We start from the raw sequence: 22514 nt of genomic DNA on the forward strand, positions 1-22514 counted from the left end.
TCTTGAAATGTTTAAGCAGCTGTCTCTTCTCTTTACATTGTCATGGCCCCAACTCAAATGTTGCCTTCATTAAGAGAATCTGCCCGCTCTGATAGCAGGTATCTGCTACTTAATCTTCTTGATAGTTCGTTTTGAGATCTAAATTGCTCTTAGGTATTTGTTATTATTTAAAGATGGTCTCCTCTTGCTGGAGTGAGAACTCCTTGAGGACTCATGCATGGCCATCTCCTTGCTATCTGGCAATAGTGGTGAACCAGCTGGCAAAAAAAAAAAAAATCACCTCATGTAATACTGTTATTTATCATTTCAGGACACCAAGTTGCAGCTCGTGAAATCCCAATTCAGGCTGTCTTAAGCAATACTAACAAGACAAGAGGTCGGCCACTATATTGGTCCGCCTTTTATTTCCCTGAGACTGGGTAGGGTTCTGGAGATTCAAGGACACAGTACTGGCATCTGCTAAGGACTTAAATGGCAGATGGCATCATAGTGTTGTAGAAACACATGTGGAAGGAAGAGACTATCGGTGAGACTGCAATCCAGAGTGGAGAAGAGCTAATCTTGATCTTTTATAACATCTCTTTTGAGAAATTGTGACTTTTCTTTAGGTCTCAGTAGAGGCACTCATCCTAGCTCATATCCCCACTATCTCTCAAAAAAGTGTGTATGGGGGCGAGGGGGAGTGCTGTGATCCATAGCTTGTACAAAGATTAAAATTAAGACTGTCTTGAAAGAGCATCTGCTCCGATCTTTATGTTATAAGCATTTGGAGAGCTGGTCCTATTTCTCATGATTGCCAGTCAAATCTAAAGATCAATATTCAATAAGTCATCAGTTTCCTTTACTTCCAATGTCATTCATTTATCAAAACGACCTTTCCTAATTCTTTCCATAAAAATGTAGCCAAAACATTTCAGTCATAAGTAATAGAATTCTCTTAAATAATAAGCACTTAGATTGATGCGAGCTAGGTGTTGATGATTCTTATCGATAATCTTACTCAGGAGGCTTGAGATCTGAGGATCATGGTTTGAAGCCAGCCTGGGCAGGAAAGTCAATGAGACTCATCTTCAATTAACTACCAAAAAGCCAAAAGTGGAGCTGGGACTCAAACAGTAGAGCACCAGCCTTAAGAACAACAGCTCAGGGACAGTGCCCAAGCCCAGAATTCAAGCCCTAGGACCCATAAACAGACACACTAAAGTAGATTGACTTAGGTTTGTTCAATCTGCTCTTTCTTGGCATCATCCTAAGAATTAATTGTTCCTAGGACTTAGAAAAGGAAGACAGGAGAAGGAATGAGAGTGATCATAGGACAGTTGCCAGTAAAAGGAGATTAAGAGCAGAAAAGGAGGTGAGCTTCCCAGAATAAGACCTCTCAGACCAGACTTTTGCTGACACTGAGGGTGGGGTAAACTTCTATTGGAAGAAGGGTGTTGACTTTCTGAGGTGAAAGTGGGTGCTAGGATACGGGTGGATGTGTAAAATAGCATGAGTATATAAAAATGTAAATATCAGAAAGCCTATCATTAAAATAAAGTGTATATTAGTCATGTGATCCTTCAGTGACAGTATAGCTGTGGTTCTCATTTTCTGGTAAGTCCAAATCACCTGTGGTGATTCTGGTTCAGAAGATGTGTGGTGTGTCCTGGGTATTTGTAACTTTACAGGTAGTTCTCATGACCAGCCTGCATTGCTCACCAGGCTGGCAGATAAACATTAGTACCCCACAGTTATGCCAGAGTTCAGCACAGTCCTTGTCCTGAAAATCTACTCAAAACACTAAGAGTTTACACTATAAGCTAGAGGGGTTCAGAGGAAAAGGTTCCCATGGACTGGTAGGTTGGATCCTGGGAGACAGTGGGATCTCCAATGATGACTAAGACTTGAGAGCCAGCAGAAGCAACATAACCAGAAGGGCACAGCATGAGCAGGGGTGGAAAATGAAGGAACATTTGTCACATTGATGTGTCATCTTTGTTAGGGGACAGAGCGATCTCTGGTTTGTTGACATATTAGTTCACTGGAAAAGGAAGTTTTCTCATCTTGAACCAACAACTAGAGAAACTGAGGTTTGTTTCTAGAACTGGTGAATCAGTGTTATCTGATATTCTTGAAACTATTCACCTAGCTTCCTCTTTGAGCACAAAGGGGATTTTAAGAGATGCTATTGGGGCTTTCACATATTTTATTTGTTCAAAATCAGATCTACTGAGTGGAAAAACCCTATGAGATCACCTTTGTGTTCTACCCAAGCCATGTGAGGGATATACAATCAAGTTAGATGGGGTTCTTTCTCCATGCAAACAAAGATAAATCCAATCAAACCTAGCCAGACTGCAAAAGTGATTAGGGGGAAAGCTGGGAACAACCTGAGAGTGTGGAGGAAGTTTGTACATTGGCTGGCAATTGGATTCCATTTAAAGATTCAATTAGTGACAGATTCAGAATAGAGCTTCCTTTAGTGAGTGTGGTAGTGCCAGGCAGGGGCCGGGTGCTTGGCTGATGGCACAGAAGTGAGTCATGCTACATTGGCTCCTTCCGCCAGGCTGAGACAAATGTCACCCACTTAACTTTGATGGATGTACTTTAGGCCTAAAAAATATATGGACAGATATTTTTTTTGAACTCCACCATTATTCCTCATTCTTAATGTCACTTTCTTTGTTGTTTTACCTTTGTTGGCGCTATTCTGGCTGCTCATAAGTTGCTGTGTAGCGAACTGGGAAGGGGTCTCCCGCATGCTAATGGGGTTTCTGGATGTTACAGATGGGAGCAGGCATTCAGTGGCTTGGACTGGAAATAGTGCCTTTGATAGATGGAGCTGGTATTCAGTTGAGGTAGAAAGAAGCATATGCAAGCTTCCCATAGCCTAAAATAAAACATCAGAAATCTACTTGAAACCAACACAGCAGCTTCAACCAGAAGTGTCCAGGTGTTTTCACATTAGTTTTAACCTGAGGAAAACCAGGTAACAGTTTCAAGATTTCTGATATGCGTGTTCCTACAAGAAAACAAGCACCAGAGATGTCCAGATATGGTACATGAAAAGTCTGCCTTCTTCCTGACTTTAGTGGAGGCTACTTCTCACTGCAGAACTCCTTTACAATTCTGATGTTTTTGTTTATTATTTTTGTTTTTGTTTATTATTTTTCTTATTTTCCTTTGGTGTGGCGCTAGGGCCACATGCTGGACTAACCTCTCTCTCGCCAAGCTCTGCCCTATCTCCTGTAGCAAGCTCCCCCTTCAGGGCCGAGGTATTCATTCTCCCAGTAGCAGAAATGCAGGTGGTTGACAGCTTTTAGGGGAACTGCTCTAAGCCCATTCTACAGGAGCCGTGGATCACTTAGTTGATAATTTAGAGATGGATAAATACAAAGTCTTGACCTCCTAGACATAAGGGATCTGAGATCTCAGAAGGACCAGCATAGCTCCAGAGCTCCTTCTATGGAATCGACAAAAGCTCCTATTACGACTACACAGCAGCTCATCATCTTTCCATCTCCCTCATTGGTGATGTTTTCAAAGTACTCTCCAACAAATCCCTCGTGCAGAAATCTCAGAGTCCTTTGCCTAGGAAACCTGACTTACAAAACTTATCAGGACCACAAACAGCTTTTCATGAGCAGTAATTACAGAGGAAGTGTGTATCCCTATAAAATTACCTATTACATCGATTGGGCCTTGAACACAATGAACTACACTCCCATCTATGTAGCATAACACAAAAATGGTCTTAAAAGGGCTTTGGAAACAAAAGAATGCATGAAATGTATTAATTGTAGCAGGATACATAAAAACCTTTATCAGAACCAAAATAAGAATTGAGTAAAAGAATCTGCAATTCTTTATTTGGGCATATAGGTCGTTTTTGGTAAGTCAGTTTGTATTATTGTTTATTTTTCCTTGCTCCTTTCCAAGCTACTTGGCAATGTTATTCACTAAAATGCCCACATTAGAGTTTAAATAATCAGATATTGGAAGATGCATGGATCATGACTGCCACCTAATGGAATTTTGGAGTATTAAAGCTCCAATTATGTAGGTTTATTTGGACTTTTGTTTTCTCAACTGCTGGCACAAATAAAATGACTAACTGCAGTTTTGATGAACTACAAACCACTGGTCTTGAGGGGACAAAACTCTGGGTTCATTTTGGCTTTTGTAAAAAGTCACTTGGCTTCTTTCCTTTCTACATCTGGCAATGTATATCCCAGTCCAATTATGGCTGTTTGGCTCAAGGAGCCTTCAAAAACATTCTGCCAGGGTGGTGGCTCACGCTTCTAATCCTAGCTACTCAGGAGGCTGAGATCTGAGGATCATGGTTCAAAGCCAGCCTGGGCACTAAAGTCCGTGAGACTCTTATCTCCAATTAACCACCAGAAAACTGGAAGTGGCAAGGTGGCTCAAGGGGTAGGGCAATAGCCTTGAGCTGAAGAGCACAGGGACAATGCCCAGGCCTAGAGTTCAACTCCCACGACTGACCACCCCCCCCCAAAGTTATTCTACCCTGTAATAGTAGTGTATTCCTCGGTAATCAAGCATTCAGCAGCCTAAGGCAGGAGTACCATGAGTTCCAGGCTAGCCTGGTTACATCTCCTCTCCAAAATAGACAAAAAGATTATTCTGTCATCCACTGTGCCATAAAAAGGATAAGAAGCATTTTCATTTTCCTCTTTTCTTTAAGATAAACATAGCCAGGTGAGGTGGCTCATGCCTGTAATCCTAGCTACTCAGGAGGCTGAGATCTGAGGATTGCGGTTCAAAGCCAGGCTGGGCACTAAAGTCAATGAGTCTAATTTCCAATTAATAGGGAAACCTTCCCCTACAGAAAACTCCTACTAGCTTTCTGAAAAATTTAACGCAGGTCCTTACAGATGTCCCACACATTTTATACAAAGAAAAATTCCTTTTCCCCACACTTTGGACTTAAGTTTGAAGTATGTATTAAAAGCTTTGATAATCTAGTAGTCATTATTTTTAGTGGCTAAAGTGTCTTGTCTTTGGCCAGTGGAATCTCTGGAAGCTAGGTTCCATGGGATTTTGACTTGATCTGATCAGCTGGGGGTATTTGCTTCCCAGTAAGTTCGGGTTAAACTTTGTACTTTTTATACTTTCTGGGCCTGAGATCCAAAGCTAACCATTTCTACAAGAAATTCCTTTTTTTTCTGGCCAGTCCTGGGGCTTGAACTCAGGGCCTGGGCATTGTTTTTGGCACTTTTTGCTCAAGGCTAGCTCTGTGCCACCTTAGCCACAGAACCACTTCCAGTTTTATCTGTATATGTGGTACTGAGGAATTGAAACCAGGGCTTCATGCATGCTAGGCATGCAGTCTAGCATTAGGCCACACTCCCAGCCCAAAAAATTCCATTTCTTTTCTTTTCTTTTAGTGGGTCATGGGGCTTGAACTCTGGACCTGGGCATTGTCCTTGAGCTCTTTTGCTCAAGGTTACTGCCCTACCCTTTGAGCCACAGTGCCACTTCTGGTTTTCTAGTGGCTAATTGGAGATTAGAGTTTCATGGACTTTAGTGCCCAGGCTGGCTTAGAACCATGATCCTCAGATCTCAGCCTCCTGAGTAGCTAGGATTACAGGTGTGAGCCACCACATACTGGTCAAAATTCCATTTTTTTTTTTGCCACTTCCAGTGCTTGAACTCAGGACCTGAGTACTGTCCTTGGGCTTTCTCAAGGCCAGAGCTCTACCACTTGAGCCATAGCACCACTTCCAGCATTTTTCTTTTGTACATATGTGGTACCAAGGAATCGAACCCAGGTCTTCGTGCACTCTACCACTAGGCCAAATTCCTGGCTCTAGAAATTCCATTTCTTAAATGATCTTTTCTTTCTTTGGTCTGAGCTGGGGATTCCAACACAGTACTTAATGCTGTCATTGGCTGGTGCTCTGCCAACTGGGCCATGCTTCCAACCCCCTTAAATGGTACTTAGATATTAAGATTTAATTACCCCCTGTCAGATGCCGGTGGCTCATGCCTATAATCCTATCTACTCAGGGGGCTGAGATCTGAAGATCATAGTTCAAAGCTAGCCCAGGCACAAAAGTCTGTGTTAGTCTTGTTTTTTTTTTTTTTTTTTTTTTTTTTTTTGCCAGTCCTGGGCTTGGGCTCAGGGCCTGAGCACTGTCCTTGGACTTTCTCAAGGCTAGAGCTCTACCACTTGAGCCTCAGCACCAGTTCCGGCTTTTTTCTATGTATGTGGTACCGAGGAATCGAACCCGGATCTTCGTGCATGCTAGGCAAGCACTTTAACCAAGTCTGTGTTACTCTTATCTCCACTTAATCACCAGAAAACTGGAAGTGGCACTGTGGCTCAAGTGGTAGAACACTAGCCTTGAGCTGAAGAGCTCAGGAACAGTGCTCAGGCCTAAAGTTCAAGCCCCATGACTGGAAAAAAAAAAATAAAAAAAGATATAATTACTTTCTAATGGGGCAATATTACTTCTATGAAATATATTTTGATATACTAACATATTAAACATGTTTGTATATTATATATAAATGATAATGTCATACGTATAGATATATGAAACATATAGTAATATATAAATACAACTAATATACCGTATATATTTAATAACATGCTACATATTATATATAAGCATGCATAATAATATATACAAAATATTTTATAGAAGTAATATCTATATATGAGTCAGGTGCTGGTGGTTCATGTCTGTTATTCTAGCTATTTAGAAAGCTGAGATCTGAGGATCAAGATTTGAAGCCAGCCAGTGCAGAAGAATCAATGAAATTCATATCTCCAATTAACCATCAAAAAGCCAGAATTGGGGTGTGGCTCAAGTGGTGGAACACAAGATTTGCCTTCTTTTGAAGGTGTTTTTCTTTTTTTTTTTGGTTTAATTATTTATTTTGAGTAATGTAGCTTCTCTTTCTTTTGTTTTTTAATATTTTTTATTGTAATTAATAAAAGGGTTACATGATATTTGCCAGATAGAAGGTGCATTAATTCACATACATTGATACTCTTTCACATGTCTTGGTACCCATCACCCCCCCCCTCCCACCTGAAAGTGTTTTTCTTCTCTGCATACACCCTCATAGCTCTTACAGTGGGTCACATAACCTGTAAAGTTAGAAAGTATGTTAAGCTTATGCATATGATTTAGACAGAAGGCAGGTTGAAGAACTGAAAATGCTGCAGGAGGTAGCTCCAGTACCAACACACTTGAAAAAAAAGCAAGCAACAAAATAAAGATGTCTTCACTGAGCTTCTTATGAGCCTGACAACAGAATCCAACCCTTCAAGGAAGGTTCCTTCTGTAGATCAGCTCGATCTTTTTCTAAAGCTGCACACGGGGGAGAATGTGAGGTGGAAAGAGGAAAAAAGGACAATACCAAAAATAAAAAAAGAAAGTCTGACCTACATTCCAAACCTTTTGTATCCAATGGTCCAATGTACAAACGTATACAACCAGCACTTTTTAAATATAAATGGAAATATTTAGCACTGTTTATCATTAAAGATTATAACTTGAAGTGGCACAGGTGGCTCATGCCTGTAATCTCAGGGGACTAATTATAGTTTGAAGCCAGTGGGGGCAGAAAAGTTAAGTCTTCTCCAAAATAACCAGCAAATACTAGGCTGGAGGTATGGCTCAAGTGGCAAACAACAGCCAAGGAAGTATGAAGCCCTGCATTCAAATTTCAGTACCACAAAATTAAAGACTATAATTTGTAGACTGTTCTTTATTAGGAGAGATTAACCCAGCTAAGGTCTCTTCTCCAATAGTTCTCGAGACCCTTTACCTACTAAGAATTTTTATTACTAAAAAAGAGGTTCTAAGCCGGGAGCGGTGGCTCCCTCCCATAATCCTAGCTACTCAGGAGGCTGAGATCTGAAAATCAAGGTTCAAAGGCAGCCCGAGCAGTAAAGCCCATGAGACTCATCTCTAAATAATAGAAAACCGGAAGCGAAACTGTGGCTCAAGGGATAGGGTGGTAGCCTTGAGTTAAAGAGCCCAAGCTGAATCCAAGCCCCAAGAGCGACAAAAAGAAAGAAAGAAAGAAAGAAAGAATGAAAGAAAGAAAGAAAGAAAGGAGAGAGAGAGAGAGAGAGAGAGAGAGAGAGAGAGAGAGAGAGAGAGAGAGAGAGAGAGAGAGAGACAGACAGACAGACAGACAGACTGGCTTGGGTGAGGCAGCTCTCATCTGCAATCCCAGTTACTCTGGAGGCAGAGCTCTGAAGCACCAAGGTTCTAGGCCAACTCCATAAAGAACCAGGGAGAGCTCTGCTAGCTCCACCTGTTAGGAAACTGAGTAATGAAGGTAGTTGGGGAGAGAGAGAGCGCCAGCAGAAAGTGAGCTCAACAGGCCGGATCAGCATTAATGAAAAGTGGAAGAGGGATGCCATGGTAACCTGAGAGACAGGAGACACCAGGCATACTGAGGGGACAGGGCTTAAGTGGGGAAAGTTGCAAGGAACTTCCGGGCATGCCTCCGAAGTTCGTGGTTAAGGCGCGAAGTGGCTTGGTTCCGGGAACCCTTGGTGTAGGTTAATGGCTTGGCCAGGTGTGGCCTGTGCCTCCTGGAGGAGCAGGAACTCACCAGATGAGTGCCGGTGTGCGCTCACGTTTACGCCAACATTCTGGGCTGGGGTAGGGTAGTTCAGTGGGCCACGCAAAGGAACCGACGCCGTGATGAGAACAGAGCCGCCGGTTCCCAGCAATACCCTCCTCTCAGGTACCTCCCGGGAAACCGGAGGCTCTTCGCCTAGGCCTGTCGGAGGTGAGAGCTGCGCCTCAAGAGTTACGGAGCCTGTCTAGCAAGCGCGAGGGAGTGAGTTGCCAAGCCCCGGTTCCTCCAGGGGGAAAGCGGCCTCCGAGTTGAGTTGTATCAGCTCGTGGGCTGGTGGGGCGCCCCCGCCCTCCCCAGGTCTCCGGACCCAGGTGGCTGGGGATGGAGCTTAGGAACTTGTATGTCCAGGTTAAGCAGACGATGCGCGGATTCCTCCCAAGCGAACGGCCGGAATGGGAGGTAGTGGTCAGTCTCCGTCGGCCCACTACCGCACGCCAAAGGCGGCACGCGCGCGTGCACGCCACCCCAGTAACCCGCAAGGCGGAAGGCCGCCCGCTCGGAGAGACCGGGGTCGGGCGCAGACTATCTACGTCACTTCCTTCCCGGGAGGTCCCGCCCATTCCGCCCACCTAACGCGTAAGGCGGACGGCCTGGGAGGCGCCAGAAATCCCGCAGAACGAGAGACGTTTCGCGAGGGTTCGTAGATCTCGCGATACTTCTCTCGCCTTGTCTTTTCCTCCTTCCAGCGCCCGGCTTGCCTCCCCTCCCCCGCCGCCGCCGCCGTCGGAGCTCCTTCCCCCACCGGAGTCGCCCCGTCGTCGACGCGGAGGACTCTTTTCTTTTTCTTTTTCTTTTTCCTGCCGAGTGCTGCTGCCCCTCCCGCCCGGTTGCTCCTGGGCTCCTTGGCCGGGACCCCTTCCCGCTGCCCCATCCCCCAGCCCCACTCAAGGTAACAAACCCCGGGAGGGAGGCCAGGCCTCGCCCGGCCGCGGCCGCCCCGGAGTCGAGGCGGAGGCCGGAGGTCGGGGTCGGCCTCGCCGGGGACTTCTGGGGGCCCAGCGCCACCCCGCTCAGGCCCGAGCCGGGCGCGGCCTCGGGGCGGCCCCGCCGGGGAACCGGTCGGGTGGGGTCCGGGCGCCCGCGCCGATCCGCCGGGAGTCCCCGCGTGGGAGGCTGCCGGCTGGGCTTCCAGCTCTGGGGTGGTCCCCGGCCGGGGCCGGGTGTCGGCGGCGGGGAGCCGGCCGAGGGCAGCCTGGCTCGCCTGAACCCTTGGGAATCTGTCCAGTTCCAGGCTTCTGGCCGACGGGAATTTTGAGAAAAGACGAGGTTTCCTTACAGATCACGGAAGGGTTAATCCAAGCGTCAAGTGTTGGTGATCTTTTAAAGAGGTTTCTTAGAATTTCTGCGCGCGAGAGTGTGGTGTTACCCTTAAGACGGGTGCACAGATGGGTAACGGCTCTCAGTGACGGAAACTTTTGCCTAAGCTTTCACTTGGATCGCTCAAACAGAGAGTACTGTTGTTGTTGTTGTTGTCCAGAGGACACGTCTATTTAACCTGCTTGAAAAAAATAGGCCCTTTTCTCCCAAGCTCTGACTCTGAACAGCAGTACTTACAGACCACCACTGCCTTCCCCATATTCGCGTTAAGAGAAGTCCATAGTTTCCTCTTTATCTTTATGTGGTATTTATCTGATTGTAATTTTTGGAATCTGTTTTCTTCAAATTTGCGATTTAGCTAAGTCTCAAGTAAGTAAAAACAATGGTCGTGAATTCGTGAATTAAGTTGCAATGTTGTTAAGGAGTTAGGAGCTTATCGTCATTCAGGCCGGCTAGGGAGAGGGGGGTGTGTGTGTGGGGTGTGTGTGTGTGTGTGTGTGTGTGTGTGTATGTATGTGTGTGTGTTGAGTGCCAGTACTGGGGCTTGAACTCAGGGCCTGGGCATATTATTCCTTATTCCTGTGTGTGTGTGTGTGTGTGTGTGTTGAGTGCCAGTACTGGGGCTTGAACTCAGGGCCTAGGCACATTATTCCTGAGCTTTTTCACTCTAGGCTGGTGTCCTGCTGCTTGAGCCACAGCTCTACTTCTGGTTTTATGGTGGTTAATTGGAGATAAAAGTCTAATGAGCTTTCCTGCTAGGGCTGTCTTCCAACCACAATCCTCAGAGGGATAAGCCACTGGCCTCCAGTTGGAGGTTATTTCTTAAGGTTTTTCATAGTCTTACCCCTTTTGTTCCCCCCAGATGTCAGAGGATCTAGCAAAGCAGCTGGCAAGCTACAAAGCCCAATTGCAGCAAGTAGAAGCTGCACTGTCTGGAAATGGAGAAAATGAAGATTTGTTAAAACTGAAGAAAGATTTACAAGTAAGTGTGGGAGGACAATTGCAGTTAATATTGCTGGGAAAGAGTACTTATGTATTTTTCAAGTAATTTATTGTTTAGAAGAATCCATAGGTACACAGAAATATCCTTGGAAGGTCTCCCCATGTGTATACCTGGGTATATGTACATAACCTGTGAGGCTTCTTGGAAAAGAGAGTTGCTTTCTCACTCAGTTTGAATACACTTCTGTAAATCTTGTGTGTGCTCACTGGAGTTGATTTTGAAAGACGTTCAGAAGAAGCTTCATAATGGAATGTGCTTTTTAGTTTTCAAAATTTGGCAAGGGAAATAGCTCAAAAGGTTAAAGTTGAATCTGGTTATGATCCTTTTAAGTCACATAAGATCTTTGAAACTGAAATGTGGCTTTTTATTTCTCAAAGTTAGTGGGTAATACTGTAGATTAAAAACACATCTTCAAAATACTCGGTGATACACATTTTCTGTATCAATGTGTGTAGGTTTTGGATTTAGGACTAGACTTTGAGTGCTTGTTGATCTTTGTTAAAGTTGATAAATTCAAAAGGAGTCCAATAAGTGTGAAACTTTGGAAAGCATACTTATTTTTAAAGGCAGAAAGAAAATCCATGATGGTAAATACCTGTTTCTCAGGGTACCAGATTAAGAAAATTTATAAGTACTGTTTATAAATTTTCAAAAATTTCTTCAGGATTCTGAACCTGAATTTGCAGTTTTCATTTTAAGTTTTGATTCAGTGATCTTTCTCTACTCAATCTTTGTTTTACCTAGTAAGCATTCCCTTTATTTTAGGGATTTTACAATTACAAACAAATGAATACTTATCTGAAAGAGATTTCATTCTGGGATTCTGAAAGAGCATACCTGGGCATAAAATGTGTTGGATATTTTCAAAATCAGAATCTGGATTTAGGATACACTTGCACTAAGCATATTATTCTTAAAAAGAACTGTACTATTCATTAATATATGGAAGCAGACAGACCTATGAAACTCAGGCTGCCATTCAGTAAGAAAAAGTGTTGGAGGAACAATTTTTCCCACTTCCGAGTCCTTCTGTAAAAATAACATAGGGGCTTGTTCTGTGTGTTTTGTTAGATTTGCTCGTAGGTTCTGTGATGCACGTTGAAGGTGAGGTAACTGACCTCTTGTGTATTTAAAGCTTCTTGTCTTAGCCCATCTACCTTTACCAACTTTGAAGCAGTTATTTATTGTCTTTCTTTGAAGAAAAGGAAACATTGAGTGTGAATATTTATGATGGTTGCTTCCTGGGCTGTGGGAAGAGAGGTGTATGGAACCCGCGGAGCAGGAGTCTGAAACATTATTACCGGATCTTTCCAGTATCTCTGGAATAAATTATCTTGAGTATAGGCACAACTGTCATAATATGATATAATTTATAGAGCCAAGTGCTGTAGGGAGAAGCTATTCTGTTGGGCACCTTAATGTACACTGAAAAGGCTTACCTAAGGTTCAATTCATTGTGATCTAGGAGTCACTTATCTATGAAATACCCTCTTTTCTATAACTGTTTAGAACATTTGTGATGATGAGCCTGTTCTGTATTTGCTGTTTCCTGCTCTAACCAGTATGTAACTGTCGAATATCCGAAATACAGCTAGCTGAAGTTTTCATTTTACTCAAGTAGCTACACGTAGCTACAGTTGGATTGCATAGATTTAGAAGCGTAAGTACCGCAAATAGTGATGATTCACAATGTTTTGTCTGACCAGTCTTGATCAGTTTCTTATCTTTTTTTTTCTTTTTCTTTTTGGTCAATTGTGGGGCTTGAACTCTGAGTTTGGGTGCTGTCCCTGAGCTCTTCAGCTCAAGGCTACTGCCCTACCCCTTGAGCCATAGCGCCACTTCCAGTTTTCTAGTGGTTAGTTGGAGATAAGAATCTCACAGGGCCGGGAGTTTGGCCTAGTGGTTAAAGTGCTTGCCTAGCATGCACGAAGACCCGGGTTCGATTCCTCGGTACCACATACATAGAAAAAAGCCGGAAGTGGTGCTGAGGCTCAAGTGGTAGAGCTCTAGCCTTGAGAAAGTCCAAGGACAGTGCTCAGGCCCTGAGCTCAAGCCCAGGACTGGCAAAAAAAAAAAAAAAAAAGAATCTCACAGTCTTTAGTGCCTGGGCTGGCTTTGAACCTCAATCCTCAGATCTCAACCTCCTGAGTAGCTATGATTACAGATGTGAACCACTGTGCCCAGTTTTCTTGATCAGTTTTTCTCTTAATTCCATTATGAGGGGAAACACTTTTTTTTTTATTTTGATCATGAAAGATTTGTTCTTTTTTGAATTGAAAACTGCAACTAAAGATGAAGGGCATCTTGAAAGATTAGGTAAATTTTTATTTGGTAAAATGAGTACTTAGATGTGTGCTTCCAGTTACTGTCTCCACTGAGTTAGTGATAGCTTCTATTTTACTATGGATCCCCTCTTTTCTCTCCTCCTTGGGATGTTTGTTATCCTGTGCCAGTAGTGTTTAATTCTGCTTATTATTACATTTGATGAAAAGTCTGCTCAGACTGATATTAAGTTTGTCGCTTCATTTTTATTTTTTGGATCATATGATTTCTGATTTCTTATGTTCTTATGGAAACACATTGTTAATCTGGGTTACTAATTTGTTCTTTGATTTATGGCACTTTCCTTTCTGAGTTTTTTGCAGTGACTCCCACTTTTCCAGTAAGGTGTCTGTGTTTTATTTTTACATGTATTCTTGTTCATATAGAATGTTACTCAGAAGGCAGTAAATTAATCTACTGAAATCCTGACTGCCTATCTTTCTCTTTAAAAGTAGATGTAGTAAAATCCAGACGGGCTAGCTGATTAGCTCCCCACACAGTCTGTGCTAATCACAAAAATAGCTGATTGATTAGGTTGTTGTGCTGAATAAAGTGGTTCTAAAGGAGGCAGGGGTCAAGTCACTTGTCTCATATATTACAGTGGCTCTCTGCATCCCCGAAACGCCTTCCTTCAGTAGCAGAGTGCTTGAATGCACCCCTTTGACCTGCTGATATGTAGATCACAACACCTGATGCTTCCCGGAACTGCCGATTATTGTAACTGCTGCCCATCTGTCAATGAAGGAGCAGTTTCAGAACTCAGACTTGGGGGAGGAAAAGTAATTAATGGTATGTACCTTTAAGAACCCCCTCACACATACTATACTTTTTATAATACTTTGGTCAATATGCACATGTGAAAAGAAGAATCTGAAGAGTCTTCATAAATTGTTGGGAGGGGCATGTAGACAAGTATTAGGGAACAGATGCTCTGGGTTTTGTTTTTTTTATAGAGGCTCACTACACTGGGGCCTGAAAATTCTTTATTATGCGCACAGCTTTCCAGGACCCTCTTCTTTGATGGAAATGTTTCGTTATGAATTTAGAAAGAAAATATTCTGCCTTTAAAAGAAATTGGAATTCCAAATCTCTGGCTTCCAAAGGCAGAATTCATATTTGTGCCTCAGTTCAGTGGAGGGTGTGTGATAAGGAGTTTGTAAGCTCCTGAGTCATGCTTACTGGATGACTTTTTTAGCTGTCAATATGATTAGCTAAGATCAAGAATGAATAATTGGCTCTCCTTTTTGCATACTATAGTATTTGAAACAGCTTTGCTTTATTTGCAAAGAACTATCTCATTGAAAGGACTGAAGTTTAACACTGGTAGAGCACATGCCTAGCATAACTAAAGCCCTGGGTTCTATCTTCAGCACTGTTAAAAATGATCATTCAAGTAGTTAAACTTGTTCTATGGATTATGTAAAAAAAAGTATTTGGTGACTTGGTAATTCGTAAAACTTGAAAGGTTACTGTTTGTTTTTGGTGTAGTGAGCTTTGGACTCAACTTTAACTTGCTAGGTCAGTGCCCTACCACTTAAGCAATACTCCAGCTCTTTTTGCTTTTGATTGCTTTTCAGGTAGGTTTCAGAGTGCCCAGGGCTGGCTCAGAATCCACCTAGTGCGTAGTCGGGATTAGAAGTGCCTGGCCACTTTGCCCAGCCTATTTGTCGACATGAAATTTTGCTGTTTGCCGAGGTTGGATTTAAACTGCCATCCTCCTGACCTGTGTCCAGAGTAGCTGTTTGCCAGTGTGAGCTGTCGTGCCCAGCCACCATACTACGTTCTTCATTCCAATTCTGAATCTTCTGTCTTGTTTATAAAACTGACCCTTTTCCAGCTGCTTAAAATTGCTTTTGATTTTATGTTTTTAATGCCTATGCATATTTTAGTAGCCAGGGAAGTGGCACTGTGGCTCAAAGTAGTAGAGCACTAGCCAAGCTAAAGAGACAGCGCTCAGGCCCAGAGTTCAAGCCCCATGACCAAAAAAAAAAGCTGGGAATACTTAGAATCTTTGGGAGAAAGATAGGATTTGACTTCCTTGGCTACTAAACTAGAACAACTATTATAAAAACCTCAGTGGGAGCCAGAATGGAGTTTGATTTTTCCACTATTTCTCCCCAAACATATACTGTTTTATATTCAGCAGAGTGAAGAATAGCAGATTGATAACAGATTCTTACCAATCTGTACCTTACATCAGCCCTTTCTAACACACCTTGTAGTGAAACCAATAAATATAAACCTCAGTTTAAAAAGAACTTGCCACAAAGGCATCGCCTGCCTTTGTGTGTTCCTTTTATTTTTTTCTTTTAAATGAGGCTCTACTAATGTGTTTAATAAATACTAAGGAATAGAATTTTTAAACTCTAACCTGATAGTTTTGTGCTCAGTTGGGATGAGGTGTATGGAAATAGGATACAACTACAGTATGTTAGTAGAAGTATGTGTAAGCAGGGACATTGTGTACTAACCTGGCTGTTTTGGGTGTGTAGGAACCTTCAAGGGATGTGAAGGGTAGAAAGTCAATACTATTGCTACTGATGAACACTGAGGACCCTTTCTCTTATTGATGATCTTCAATCTAATTCAATCTGTCCTACTTTATTTCTCATCTTTAGATTTATTCAGCCAAAACAGACAGAAGTAATGTGTGAATAAACCTGCATCTGCTTTTATTTCTGTTAATATTTGGGGTTAAGGTGGAGGTAATACAGGTTTAAAGCACAGTTCCGCTACCAGCCAGTATCAAATCTACATGGAAATAATTATAGCACCCTGTTAGTGTTATAAAGGACATGTAAAGACATGTAGAGCACTTGATAAGTTACATTCAAAATTGAAAGATTGAGGATATGGCTCAGTGGTGTAACTTGCCTATCTTGCAAGGCACACTGGGTTCCCTTCCCCACACCCAGGGGTGAGGGGGGAGGCTAAAAGATGGTTGATAATGCAAATGATTAAAAATGCTATGGATTCTGTTCTGTTTTAGGAAGTTATAGAACTAACCAAAGACCTTCTATCAACTCAGCCGTCAGAAACACTTGCAAGTTCAGACAGTTTTGCTTCTACTCAGCCTACGCATTCATGGAAAGTAGGAGACAAGTGTATGGCAATCTGGAGTGAAGATGGACAGTAAGTGTAGAAAAAAAAACCTAACTATAACATGACATAATAAGATACAATGGTAAGATGTTTTTATTCAGTTCACACTGCTCTGTGTTAAATCTTTTGGTATAGGCACTGTGGTTTATAAAGCCAGTTTAGTTCTTGGCCTGCCCTGCCCCCCCCCCCCCTCTCTCTCTCTCTCTCTCTCTCTCTTTCTCTTCTCTCTCTCTCTCTCTCTCTCTCTCTCTCTCCCTCCCTCTCTCCCTCCCTCTCCCTCCCTCTCCCTCCCCCTCCCTCCCCCTCCCTCTCCCTCCCTCTCCTTCCCTCTCGCTCCCTCTCCCTCCCTCTCCCTCCCTCTCCCTCCCTCTCCTTCCCTCTCTCCCTCCCTCTCCCTCCCTCTCCCTCCCTTTCCCTCCCTCTCCCTCCCTCTCTTCCCTCTCTCTCTCCTTCCCTCTCTCCTCTCTCTCTCTCTCTCTCTCTCTCTCTCTCTCTCTCTCTCTCTCTCTCTCTCTCTCTCTCTCCCTCTCTCTCCCTCCTCTCCCTCCTCTCCCTGTCTCCCTCCCCCCCCCCAAGACTCTCTTGTCATGGGACTTGAACTGGCCTGGGTGCTGTCCCTGAGCTCTTCAGCTCAAGGCTACCACCCTACCCTGAGCCAAGCCTGTAATTATAGCTATTCTGGAGGCTGAGATCTGAAGATAAAAGTTCTAAGCCAGCAGGGCACAAAAGGACCTGAGACTTATCTCCAGGAAGTGGGGCTTAGCACAGGGACAGGACCCAGGCCAGTTAAAGCCCATGACTCACACACAAAAAAGCTGGGCAAGGTGGCTTATGTCTGTAATCCTAGCTACTCTAGAGGCTGAGATCTGAGGATTGGGGTTCCAAGCCAGCCCCAGCACTGAAGTCCATGAGACTCTTATCTTCAATTGGCCACTAGAAAACTGGAAGTGACACTGTGGCTTAAGGGATAGGGTGGTAGCCTTGAGCTGAAAAGCTCAGGGACAACGCCCAGGCCCAGAATTCAAGTCCCATGACCAACAAAAGAAAAAAAGAAGTATCTTTTCTCAAAGAAATTAAAAGCTCATCGGGTAGATATATATGGAAAGAATTTTTCTGGCAATATTTTGATTAGGACTTACTTGATAATAGACCTGAACTCCAAACTCTTTTGTATTGCTTTTGCCCAAAGGGCCATTTAATTGGAGAGGCTTAGTTTTAGACCCATTTTAGTAATTGAATCACTGCAATATAAATCTTGTAGGCTGAGTACTAAATCTTTACTCACCTGCTTACAGCCATGATATCTTTACAGGTGTTATGAAGCGGAGATCGAGGAGATAGACGAAGAAAATGGCACCGCTGCAATCACCTTTGCTGGTTATGGCAATGCTGAAGTGACTCCACTGTTGAATCTCAAGCCTGTGGAAGAAGGCCGGAAGGCAAAGGAGGACAGTGGCAACAAACCCATGTCAAAGTGAGTGCTGCATTTTGGATGTTCTTGGTTAGAGTACTTGAGGTAGCCTGCAATGAATCTGCAGAGTATGATAATTGATTATATATTTGTTCTTGACCCTTTTGCTCTTATTGGTGAGCAATTGACCTTAGGCATTAATTCGAATCTGTCTCCCTCTGTAAATTGGGGCAAAGCATTATCTAAGTTACTAGATGTTAGCTAAAATGATAGTCTTCATAAAGCTTGTAACAGTTCTTAACATATAATAATAATTCAGTAAATGCTTGAGAAAGGATGGGGGGCTTCGGGGTAACAGAAAGAAATTCCTGTAGTAAAACCATGGAGCTGGAAGTGGATGGTTTAGAGAAGCAGGCTCACAAAGCACTTGTAAACCATTGATAACGTTTTAATGTAATAGGATGAGGAGTAGTGAGATTCAGCTTACAAATGACCCTGTCTGTAGAGAGAAGGCAGCTGCTGTTTGTAATTCAGGCATGTGATAATGATGGCTTGAACCCAGAAGTAACCACTGAGATGGAATAGCTAGTTTTCAGATATTTATGAGTCAGAAGCAACACTGGTTAACTTACGCATGTTTATCACAATTTAAATTTTAGTTACATGATATATTATGAACTTAGAAAAAATTATACATCATTTATTAAATGCCATAAATAAAACTTCAATAAGATGGCTTTACAGTATACTAAAGTCACATCATAAAGCAATGACCTTTGAGTTTGTGTTTTTTAAAAGTTTTCATTTCATGATGGTGATTTTATTACCTGTCTTAAAAAAAAACTTCATTTTGGTTGCTTTTTACTAAACAGAGATTATTAATAGTTTTAGGTTTGATCCTATTTAATTTAGGATCAGAGGCTTGTTTAGAAATTCATGGAGTTCCCAGAGTTTTTTTGTTACTGTTTTTATAAGTTATTAGTTGCACCAAGTGCCAGTGGCTTGCGCTGTAGCCACAACTTCCTCAGGAGGCTGAGATCTAGAGATCACAGTGTGAAGCCAGCCCACATGAGCAGAAAAGTCTGAAAGAATCCATCTTCAAAATAATCAGAAAGAAGCGGGGCTGGTGACATGGCTCAAATGGTAGAGTGCCATCTGAGCAAAGCTAAGCTGAGCAAATTTGAAGGTGTTTTCAAATCTGTATCACTAAATACTGTTCCATCTTCTCTGTGTTACTTCTTTCTTCCAATCTGAGTAAAAGTGTGTCATTTGTATTGTCTTGATACACTTTTTACAAACATTACTTGTTAACTATATTTACTTAGAAAGGTTTAGCTGGTTATTAGTGTTGGAAATCAACACGTTCCTAAAACATAATTGGCAAAAGCTATATATAAAAGTAAGTAGGAGGGCCGGGAGTTTGGCCTAGTGGTAGAGTGCTCGCCTAGCATGCACGAAGACTTGGGTTCCATTCCTCGATACCACATACATAGAAAAAGCCAGAAGTGGTGCTGAGGCTCAAATGGTAGAACACTAGCCTTGAGAAAGTCTAAGGACAGTGTTCAGGCCCTGAGTTCAAGACCCAGGACTGGCAAAAAAAAATATTAAAAAAAAAAAAGTTAAGTAACAGCCTGGTGTGGTGGCTCACACCTGTAATCCTAACTACTCAGGAGGCTGAGATCTGAGGATTGTGATTCAAAGCCAGCCAGGGCATAAAGACCATGAGACTCTTACCTCCAATTAACCACTAGAAAACTGGAAACCTTGACCTGAAGAGCTCAGGGACAATGCCTAGCAGTTCAAGCTCCATGATCGACCAAAAAAAAAAAAAAAGTAAATAGGAAATCATAGTTGAATATTTTATTTATACATATAATAGATTATATTTACAAAGTTTACAAAGATTGTGTGTGTGTGTGTGTATGTGTGTGTATAACACTTCTCCCTACCTTCCCCTGATCCCTTACAGCTGGGCATGACACACCTGTAATCTCAGTCTCCTGCTTGAGCAGGAGAATCATGAATTCAGGGCCAGTCTGGATCTGAACCCTTTTGAGACATTGTCTTATAATTGTTTTTTCTTAGTAGTGCTAGAGCATTGATTTTAATTAAAAGTTTGTTGGATTTTTTTTTCTTTTTGTACTGGTATGGTATTCAAGAAAGTCATCTTTTAAATGTTTAAAAATGTTAAAAAAATTTTTTTCTACCATAGAAAAGAAATGATTGCCCAGCAGCGTGAATATAAAAAGAAGAAAGCTTTGAAGAAAGCACAGAGAATAAAAGAACTTGAGCAGGAAAGAGAGGATCAGAAGGTGAAGTGGCAACAGTTTAACAACAGAGCTTATTCAAAAAATAAAAAAGGCCAGGTTGGTAAATTTTATCATATTTTACAATATGACAAATGCAAATATTATTCAAATGATTTTTAAATGAAACTTTTTTTTTTTGGTCTTTTTTGGTACTAGAGATTGAACTAGAGATTGACATTGCAGTTACTAGGCAAGCTCTTTGCACTGTGCTACATGCCAGCCTTGAAATGTTCCTTTATAAAGTATTTAACCAGCTCTTAATTCAGAATCTTGGGATTTCAGCAACAAAACTAAAATTTTGATTCATTTCATGGCAAGCTTTAGATGACTAAAGTTGTCCAGGTAGAACCATTTTCTCTATTCAGTTTTAACACTAGGCAAACAATGCACTTAAAATTGTTATTATAAAGGTCATATATAAGTTGGGTAATGAGTACTCTGTTTTGAGGGCCATTTCTGGAGCTTGAACTCGGCCTGGGTGCTGTCCTTAAGCTTCTTTGTGCAAGGCTAGCATTCTTACCGCTTTGAGCCACAGTGCCACTTCCAGCTTTTTCTGGAGTAGATTATTGGAGATAAGAGTCTCATGGCCTTTCCTGCCCAGGCTGGCTTTGAACTGTGTTGCTCATATCTCCCCTCCTGAGTAGCTAGGATTACAGGCAGGAGCCACTGGCACCTGGCATATATATATATATATATATATATATATATATATATATATATGTATTTTATTTTAATTTATTTACAATATCACCCCTCCCCTTAACAATGCACATTTAAAAAGTATTGAATGTAGATTATATTTTGACATTAAGGCTTGAAGTTAATTTTTTTTGCCCAGCACTAATTAGGAAATGGTTTCTTTTTTTTTCCTTAGGTAAAGAGGAGTATTTTTGCTTCACCCGAGAGTGTAACTGGCAAAGTCGGCGTAGGAACTTGTGGAATTGCTGATAAACCAATGACACAATATCAAGATACCTCTAAATATAATGTCAGGCATTTGATGCCTCAGTAATCAGAAAAACTGTTGATTTCATCTCTGCAGGGCTTTACATTTACCTTTTTATCCTTATATTTTTCTAAAGGTAAATTATTTGTTAGATGAGTAAGGAGGTTACCATTGTTGTCATTGTTTGACTTCAATAGAGTGAAACTTGAAGAAACTTCATTTGATAACTGCTATTCATTTAACTTCCTGTTTCTACTACCCCAGCTCCTCACTCTGTTGAATCAGGCATCTTTTCTAGATAGATGCTGCTTCAATTGGCACTAGGATGAATTGTTGATCTTTCCTGATACCAGCCTGTCCACCACCCGATGTGTATATTGCAGGTTATAAGTCATAACTTGGGGTTTTTAGATGATTTGTACTCGAGATATATTCTAGCAGTTCATTGGAACGTGAAGGTAAAGCACCAATCTGCTAAAAGGATCCTTTCATTTGTTCCTCAATATTAAAACCTAGTGGTTGTCCTGATAAAGCCTAATTAGAGGTTAACTTGCAAATGGAAAAGTTTGTTTTGAGGTTTTTTTTTTTCCTTGAGTAACTTGTTTCCTTGCCTACGGGGATGTGTGTCAAATTGATCCTGATTTAATTTTATTTTCAACTGAGTTAGATTTTCATGTAAGAAACCATGTTTAGGATGAGCTCCCTTTCTGTGGTGTTTTTTGTTTAATTTTTTGTTTTGATGTATGTGTTTTTTTATTCCTTTGTTGATTTTTTTCCCCTCACTTAATGGTAGCAGTACCAGTTTCTGGATGTGTAATGTTTATATGAGAAAACAAAAGGCTGATGTATAGCCCTGTATACAGTGTAGATACTATTTTTGTAAAAAAAGAAACAAAAACAAAAACCCCAAGGCTAAATTAATGAACAAGAGTACTGAATATTTCATCACTAAGTATCTTGTATTTCTTGTGCATTAATCTGACCATAATTCCCCTGTATATTATGTTCATGTAGCTGAGTTTTTAATTTTTATTAACTAGATCAAGTTGCCAGCATTTGTTGGTGTAAGTGAATATCATAGTTATCCCAAGTTGAGTTTAAGCCAAAAATGCATAAAAGGGTTTTCCTGTTAATGGAAAAGGAGGACTTTTAGGATGTGTATTAATTTCAGTTTTGTATGTTTAACTTTTATTAAATAAAATGTTTAAAAAAAAACTCCAGGTGTGTTAACAAAAGGGGAAGTCTATGATTGCCAGCTTTTTTATGATTCTCAGACTTGCACACATAATTGCTGTAGGAAAAAGTCTTCAATAAATCTTTAGAAATATTTCTGCAGTAGCCATAAGAAATGGGAATGTGGCCTAGTGGTAGAGCGTTTACCTAGCATTCATGAAGCCCTGGATTCAATTTCTCAGTACCACATATGCAGAAAAGGCCAGAAGTGATGCGTTGGCTCAAGTGGTAGAGTGCTAGCCTTGAGAAAGCTCAAAA

General features: G+C 41.7%; 1 protein-coding gene across 3 annotated transcripts; it reads left to right on the plus strand.

The window, feature by feature from the left end:
- Window positions 1-9305: 9305 nt before the first annotated feature.
- Smndc1 (survival motor neuron domain containing 1) lies at window positions 9306-22238 on the plus strand. Of its 3 annotated transcripts, none has more exons than XM_090345908.1 (6): window positions 9306-9502; window positions 10793-10912; window positions 16245-16387; window positions 17670-17831; window positions 19981-20134; window positions 20952-22238. In XM_090345908.1, exons 2-6 carry the CDS (start codon window positions 10793-10795, stop codon window positions 21087-21089), a joined length of 717 nt encoding a protein of 238 aa, XP_090202034.1. In that variant the 5' UTR covers window positions 9306-9502; the 3' UTR covers window positions 21090-22238. The 3 variants fall into 3 exon arrangements, with proteins under 3 accessions (XP_090202034.1, XP_090202035.1, XP_090202036.1); XM_090345909.1 differs by lacking the exon at window positions 9306-9502 and adding an exon at window positions 10276-10299; XM_090345910.1 differs by lacking the exon at window positions 9306-9502 and adding an exon at window positions 13857-14044 and having other exon boundaries at window positions 10837-10912.
- The last annotated feature ends 276 nt before the right edge of the window (window positions 22239-22514 follow it).

Source organism: Megascapheus bottae, chromosome 15 (assembly GCF_031878675.1).
Source record: "Megascapheus bottae isolate mThoBot1 chromosome 15, mThoBot2.hap1, whole genome shotgun sequence".
In the NCBI taxonomy this organism is placed as follows: Eukaryota; Metazoa; Chordata; class Mammalia; order Rodentia; family Geomyidae; genus Megascapheus; species Megascapheus bottae.